At 24.3% G+C, this 7,920-nt stretch overlaps 2 protein-coding genes across 3 annotated transcripts in view; one reads left to right on the forward strand and one right to left on the reverse strand.

Annotated features, from left to right (window-relative positions):
- The window catches only part of LOC102678221 (transmembrane 9 superfamily member 2), a 4,957-nt gene extending 3,655 nt beyond the window's left edge, over window positions 1-1,302 (forward strand). For both annotated transcript variants that reach the window (XM_031513024.1, XM_031513025.1), the window contains exons 8-12: window positions 89-248; window positions 402-553; window positions 704-815; window positions 898-1,069; window positions 1,164-1,302. In XM_031513024.1, coding sequence (XP_031368884.1) covers window positions 89-248; window positions 402-553; window positions 704-815; window positions 898-1,069; window positions 1,164-1,231 — 664 coding nt within the window. In that variant the 3' untranslated portion in view covers window positions 1,232-1,302. The remainder of the gene's footprint in view (window positions 1-88; window positions 249-401; window positions 554-703; window positions 816-897; window positions 1,070-1,163) is intronic.
- A 4,574-nt stretch (window positions 1,303-5,876) lies between these two features.
- LOC102674402 (apoptotic chromatin condensation inducer in the nucleus) overlaps window positions 5,877-7,920 on the reverse strand; it is a 3,631-nt gene continuing 1,587 nt past the window's right edge. The window contains 3 exon segments of the mRNA XM_031513026.1: window positions 5,877-6,284; window positions 7,135-7,395; window positions 7,559-7,794. Coding sequence (XP_031368886.1) covers window positions 6,162-6,284; window positions 7,135-7,395; window positions 7,559-7,794 — 620 coding nt within the window. The 3' untranslated portion in view covers window positions 5,877-6,161.

Genomic DNA, 7,920 nt, shown 5'->3' on the forward strand with positions numbered 1-7,920 from the left:
ACACACACAGAGAATATAAATTACATACAACTTTATATAATATTTTTTATCATGTAAAAAATATTTAATTTTATTGAATTATTTACAGAATTGTATTCAGTTTATTCTTCATAATGAATTTAATATTTTGGGCAAATGAAAGTTCAGCTGCAGTACCATTTAGTACTCTTATTGCCCTTCTAGCACTTTGGTTTGGAGTATCTCTTCCATTAACATTTATTGGTGCTTATTTTGGATTTAGAAAAAGGGTAAATTTTTTTTTGCAAAAACTTTTTTTATTAAAAAAAGAAATATAAAATTTTTCTTCTTTTTTTAAAATATTTTCTATCTTGATTATATAATTATTTTATTTATAAAAAAATCATATTTCATAGAAAAATTAATAATGAATTTTATTTCAGTCTTTAGAGCATCCTGTAAGAACTAATCAAATTCCTAGACAAATACCAGAGCAAAGTTTTTATACTCAACCAATTCCTGGAGTAATAATGGGTGGAGTTTTACCTTTTGGATGTATATTTATACAATTATTCTTTATTCTTAATTCTTTGTGGTAGGTATTATTAAAATATATTGCAATAGTTTTTGCAATCACAAATATTATTAATTTAAATTATTTTCAATTATTGCTAATTTAATTATAAATAACAGAGAATTTTTTATTTTTAACATTTTTATTCTAAATTTTAGCTTATTTTTTCAGGGCAAGTCAGGTGTATTACATGTTTGGATTTCTCTTTTTGGTATTTGTTATACTTGTAATTACGTGTTCAGAAACAACAATTTTACTTTGTTATTTTCATCTTTGCGCAGAGGTAAATAAATAGTATTTTTAATAAAATAGATATATATATAATAGATATAATTATTAAAAATATTTAAATATATTTTTTATAGGATTATCATTGGTGGTGGCGTAGTTTCCTAACATCTGGATTTACTGCATTTTATTTATTAGTTTACTGCATACATTTTTTTATGACTAAATTGGAAATAGAAGATGCTACATCTACATTTCTCTACTTCGGTTATACTTGTATTATGGTTTACTTATTTTTCGTTTTGACGGGTAAGATGTATTTCTTTCTTATTAATAAAATTATGATGTTTTATAATAAAAAATAAACTATTATTTTATATTATATATTTTATATATTTAATAGGATCAATTGGTTTCTTTGCCTGTTTCTGGTTTGTACGAAAAATCTACAGTGTCGTGAAAGTCGACTAATGTATTAAATGATGCCCATCGAAATAAAATAAATGTGGTATGAGTAAATAATAAGCAGAATGAATAATTGATATCAATTTTGAAAAGAATTTTAATATATTTGTATCAAACCCTTCTTATATGCAAATGTTTTATTTTCAATTTATTTTTTTAATCAATGATATTTTGATTAAATATTCCAAATATGATTTATTATTTATATATTGCTAGTAAATAGTGAAGTAAACTCAGTATAATGATAATATTTAACAAATATTGTACATAAAAAGGGTTTTAATTAAATTATTTATTTTACTATTTGAAAATCGAAACATAAAATATCAAAAATTTTTCAATATAGGAATTAAATTAATGCGTTCATCATTAACTTAGTATACATCCTTTTGATAACGAGATAGACGTATCGAAACTATAGAAATATGTGTATACGTTTTACAAATAAATTATAAAATCCAAATAAAATATTATCATTAGATTCATTTGTTTACAGTAATAGATTAAAGATGTTAATCAACATTGTAAATAAAAAAACTTTTTTTTTAATAATTTCTAAATAATATTGTTTCAATTTTTTGGATTATAAATTTGAATTGTAATGTATACACACATTTTTTATTATTATATTTATAAGATCGAATCCTTTATAATCCTATATTCGAACTTTATTTTTTAAATTGAATGTAGTGCAAAATTAATATAATCGCATATATACATTCAAATTATATATTTTAAATTAATTAATTGTGATACAAATGCAACCGCAAAAGATAAAATTCATTTCATTAAAATTTTTTTAAAATTGTTAAATATGAATTTTTAGGCAAAATATTATAAATTAAAAAAGAAATTTTTTTTAGGGATTGAAAATTATTGTCAATTTCAAATTTCTTAAAATGATATCAGAATACCATTATAAAAAATAAAAATTAATGAAAATATTAATTCTTATAATCCTCTTGATGATTCATATATTGATTCTAATTATTCTATTAATGATTCATGTATTGATTCTAACTATATTAATTAACTTTTTCAAATCATTTTACTATATGATTTATTATAATTTTTATTATAATTTAAATAATCTAATTACTTTATAAATATAAATCTGAAAACTTTCTTTTTCCAATTTTTTAAATTGATTCAAGAAAAAAATTTAAAATATTTATTATTTAAATGTAAAAATTAAAATATTTCTAATATTAAAAACAATTATATATTGAATTATCTTAGTTTGCTTTTTTAGTTTTATACAAAAAATACTTATACATATATGTACAATAATAAGTCATATTAAGGTATATATTAATTATAGGATCAATACGATTTAAAAATAGATTTGGAATTATAATCAAAACAAATATTACAGTTTTTTATAATCGTTTCTTGATCTTTCTTACGTAATAATATAAAACAAATGAAAATAATAAAAGATGTATATTATTGTATAATTGTTTTTTTTTTAAATGCGAAAGAAGTGTTTTTTGAACATAACATTGTTAAGATTAGTTTAATTACAGAAAGGACATAATAGTGTACAAACTGGTAGTTAAGTTAAACATTAAACTTGAAATTTTCAGTTCAATTTTATTTTTCCTATTTATAATATTTATGATTGTGAGATGTTTTAATTAATAGCTGACATGCACACATCTTGTAATTCACGATTTTTGTAAATTGAAGCAATTACAATGTTAGCGTTAACGATGTTAATATAAATAAAGATCGAATAAGTTTACGTAAACAATCGTTTCCTGGTTGAAATATTAATTGTCACATGCTTGAGTTATTTTGTTATATAATTCTTTTCCTTGTGAAGTGGTTTTCTTTCCGATTATATGTTAGTAAAATACATTCATTCGAATCACACGAATTCGAATACAAACAATAAAATAAATATAACGAATAAATTTATTTTGTTTTAAAAGTGTATTTTTTTCGTAAATCTTTCGATCTTATTTCAAGGATGAATGACAAATCTTCTAAATATGGTGTGACATTGTATAAAGTAAGCGGCAAATGTATTTTTTGTATATAACCTATAGTGTTTTACATTTATTGATAATTTTACATGTCATATCACGGTATATTGAATTATACTTTATATATACAAATGTGTTTCTGGTTGTGCAAATTTATTGCGCGAAAACGAGAAACACTAAAACTTTACATTTTACTACCAAATTTATGGTAGTATATGTCAGAATTCAAGGAAGTCAGGCTATTCTACCGACAAAGAAAAGAAATAACTCCAGGGAGAGAAAATACTCTCATTGATGCTTTAAGATAACTTCATATCAGTCAATACCACAGTCTCTCGCCATCATCATTTCGGGTTTTTTGTTTGTTGCTGCTTCTAACAATTCGTTCAACTTTCATTTCATTTCATTTTTGTTTGTTTTTATTTTGTTTTGTCTTCTTGTAAGAAAACAAACATTTTCAATGATCATGAATATTAAGTTTCAAGTTTTTTTCCCTATGTGGACAGTTTTTCGTTTGATTATCCTCCAATTCCCAGGGCACGTTTTGCGATATCGCACTACGACGTATCGTAGAACGTGATGCATCACTCCTACACGATGCAAACACTATCGTTTGTTCTACAGTTACGCCGCACTGTTGGATAGTCAATGTCGACCTGTAAGAAGTATGGTTTAAGGGGATATTTTGGTAATCCGGTTTCAAAAAATCAATTTTTTTATACATTTTTCGAAAGTATGTATCTCTAAAAATGTTATCTGAAAATTTGATAGCAAAATTTAAAATAATTTAGACTAATATAATTTTTTGTAACGAACGCGCCGAAGCGCGCCGCATGAACACTAGTGGTCGAGCGGCTCGTTTCGGTCTACTTAATAATACCTAACTCTAATCGATTCTATTAATATTACTTTATACCTTTCAAATATTTCTCTACATTTTCGAAATATAATGAAATTTTCAAATATAAATATTATTTCAACATTGAACATAGATTTCCTTCGTATAGTATAAGCGACGCATATTAAAACAATGCATGGCATGAAATGATGCAATGTGCGACGCCAACCACGAAGATACGATGAAAATGTTTTAAAAGTTTTGAAAGATCTACCAAAAAGTATGACGAAAAATATATGATTATTTCATTGGAGGATTATTAAATGCGAAATCTTAAGAAGATGATTTCATCATAATAAGAAGAAAGAGTGCGTTTCATATATGAAGAAATGCGCGAATATTAAAAACAACTTACTCAGTTGAAAAAGACACAAAAACAACTGCAAATCAAGGACGAATAAATCAAAGAAAAAGAGGAAAAGTACAATGGCGAAAAAATATAGTTGACAAATAAATTGATAGAGGAATTTTTTATTACTAGCTTGACTATATGTCGACACTCAAATTCAACCGAAGAGATGAGGAAAGCAGTATGAACGACTTACTATCGTAAAATTTCGACTGTCGAAAATCCTCAGCATTCCTATTGCGCAGAAGGACCTGAATCTTGGTGTAAATGACGCAAGGCTGAAGCAGCTAAAACATGGAAGATTATAAACATCCATTTGTTATTGATGATAAAATTCGTGATACTTCGAAGCCTATGTATAATGATTTCATATCAGATGATTATAGAAAAATGTTTGGAGACAAACACGCAAAACAACAACAAAAGTTTTAACTCTTGCATGTGAATATGCTTTCCAAACATATTTTTTCTGAAAAAAAGTTAATAAAAAATTGCCATGTAATGTGCTGCTTGCACATTAATGGAAGATTTAAACTTCTAAAAATAATGCAAGGAAACATGATTATCGAACCAGATGCCATGTCAGTCACGGAGAAGTAGAACGAAACATGAATCTGCAAAATCAGAACGCGAGAATACTAACACTTCAAAACAAACCAAGTCGATAGAAATGTTAGATCAACTGAAGATAAAGAGTATGAAGTAGCTAAAGGCATTTTGTATAAAGCCAGAATTGCCGATTGAATATAAATTTATATTTATTATCAAAAGTCAATACGGAGAATTTTTTAATTTTTCTCGAAACGACTTTTTTCTTATTGGCGGAATAAAAATAGAAAAGATTATCTAAATCAATTAGTTTGAAATTTTTTAAAATTATTCTACAAATCATTAACTATTGTCGATAGCTATTTAATTAAATTGAATATTATATACTTTTTTTGCAGATAGAAATTGTAATTAAAAGATAATCTTTCATATTTTAAGAATTAGTACCTTTGGCATAAGTAACTGCTATCGATTAAGGAATTAAATATGCAAAAAATTTTCAGTTCATTTTTCTATTCTGCCAGTAAGATTTTCTTAGAGATGTTATTGCACATTATTTTATGTAAAAAAGCTATATATAAATTATATATAAATAAAAAAAAGTTAAGTAAGCATTAATATAGTATAAAAGTTTTACAAAGCTATCATTTATTTACCGAGAAAAAAAATCCTGAATATTGCTTATCTTTTTGGCCGGATTACCAGAATACCCCCTTAATGCTGAAATTTCAGGGACGATGGATCGGAGATCGGGACGTTTCCTGATCATGCAACAAATTTGTACAGTTTCTGACCAATGAACAAAAATCAGCGATTGAACGAATGAAATCAAACAGAGAAACTAATACGCGAAATCGATACAGAAACAAAAGTTTTCTGAATTAAAAAAAAAAAAAAAAGAAAAAAATTGAAGAATAAAAACGCAAATTCTAACACCATATGTTAAATTGTAAAACAGCCTGCAAATCGTGGAACGATTGAGAAAGTAAAATTTAAAGAGTATGTTCGGCAAGTCTGTCTAATGTAAAAAGAAAAAATTCATTTGTCTTTCCGTGATTCATAACATCGTTTTTAAAAATGTAACTGATCAAAATCGGAATTTTTGCATCAGAAAGGGAAAGGTACGTTTATCGAAAGTGGTAGATCAGAGAACTATTTTCTCGGACTACGACGGCGACGACTGTTTCTGTTGTTTCTCTCTGCGCGTCTCATTTCTTCTAATCTGCGCGCATGTTCTGCCATATGTTGCCTTCTCATTTCTTCTTTCACAACTATCTGTAATTGAAATATTTGTATAAGTACTTTAATGAATTATAATAAATAAAAAAATTATAATAAAAATTATAATAAGTAAAAATAATACAATAATAACATATATTTACGAATAAATGTATGACAAATGACAAAAAAATAATTTAATAAATCTAAGATAAAATATTTTTAAAATAAACAAAAATAAAAAAAGTTTTGAAGAATTTAAAAATATGAAGATATATATACTGTATTTATATTTAAGAATAAAACTTAAGAAAAGATTATAATAAATAATAAGTTATTTTGAGTTGTTTTTGTAAGATATAAAATAAGATACTTTATATTTATAAGTACAAATATATTTTAATTATTATATTATCAAAAAATTATGGATTCTCCATATTTAATAAAAAGAAGTAATAATATCAAAGAATTAAAAGAATGTCTTAGTGAAGGATATATATATATATATATATATAGTGATTTTCTAATCAAAAGTCATATATTCAAATCCATTTTTCTTTAGTTTTAATATTATTTTTTTTTATAATATATTTTTGTTTTTTATTTTATCATTAAGTTAAAAAATAAGAATGATATTTAACTTTAAAAGATATAAAAATTAATAAAAATATAATTTATTATATTTTATTATAATTACTATTTATTATAATTAGACTAATTAATATTTAATTAAAAAATAAAAATAACTATAATAAAATTCAATAATAATCTCAAATGCAAAAATAAATATATTTTTCAAGTATTAAAAAAGAAATTAATATATATTTGTTCTTTTACATTTATAAATATGAAATTTTTATTTGATATTTTATATTTTTTTTTATTTTTGATTATATTTTTAATGTACCTGTTCATTTATGAGTGGTAACCAATATATGCATGGCGTTGCTTTTGTCTTCCTAAAGAGATCATCTAAAAGTTTAGCTGGTGGTGGCTCATCCTCTTTCTTTTTGAATTTACGGGCTGGAGCTGGCAAGTGTGCTTCCACCGCTGGACTCCGACTCCTCTGCCGTCTTTTTTTATCATGTTCTTTCTTTTCACGTTCTTTCTCTTTTATGTGCTGCTGGCCATCTTCCTTACCTAGATCCCATTCTCGGACTACCATTACCTATTATTATCGAAATTCTCATTTAGTTATTATATTATTACAATTATTATTTTTTTAAAGAAAAAAATCTTTTTTGAATTTTTACATTCTTCCTTTAAATTCTTTACATAATATGTTACATATGTTCATATTATTACAATATGATATAATATTATAAAAATACCTTTGTATTTGTCCTTTCTTCACGGTTCCAATCTTGTTGCCATGAATCAGATGGTACAAGAGGTTCTGTTTTTCTTGGAATAGATTGATCCTTTGACAATTCTCGCGCCAATTCCATATCATCTTTGGTTGCATATTCAACATGAAGCCTTTTTGGATTTGAAACAGGCCAGGATATACCATGTAATGCTTGTCTTGTTTCAAATGCTTGATCCTCATTTGCATACTATAACAATTCAATTAATATTATCATTTATATATTATATATAAATTAATTTATATATCATATTATAGTATAATATAATATATTAAATGAGTATACTATTTAAAAATAATTTATATATATATATATATATATATATA

The sequence above is a fragment of the Apis dorsata genome, unplaced genomic scaffold (genome assembly GCF_000469605.1).
Source record: "Apis dorsata unplaced genomic scaffold, Apis dorsata 1.3 scaffold_553, whole genome shotgun sequence".
Taxonomy (NCBI): Eukaryota; Metazoa; Arthropoda; class Insecta; order Hymenoptera; family Apidae; genus Apis; species Apis dorsata.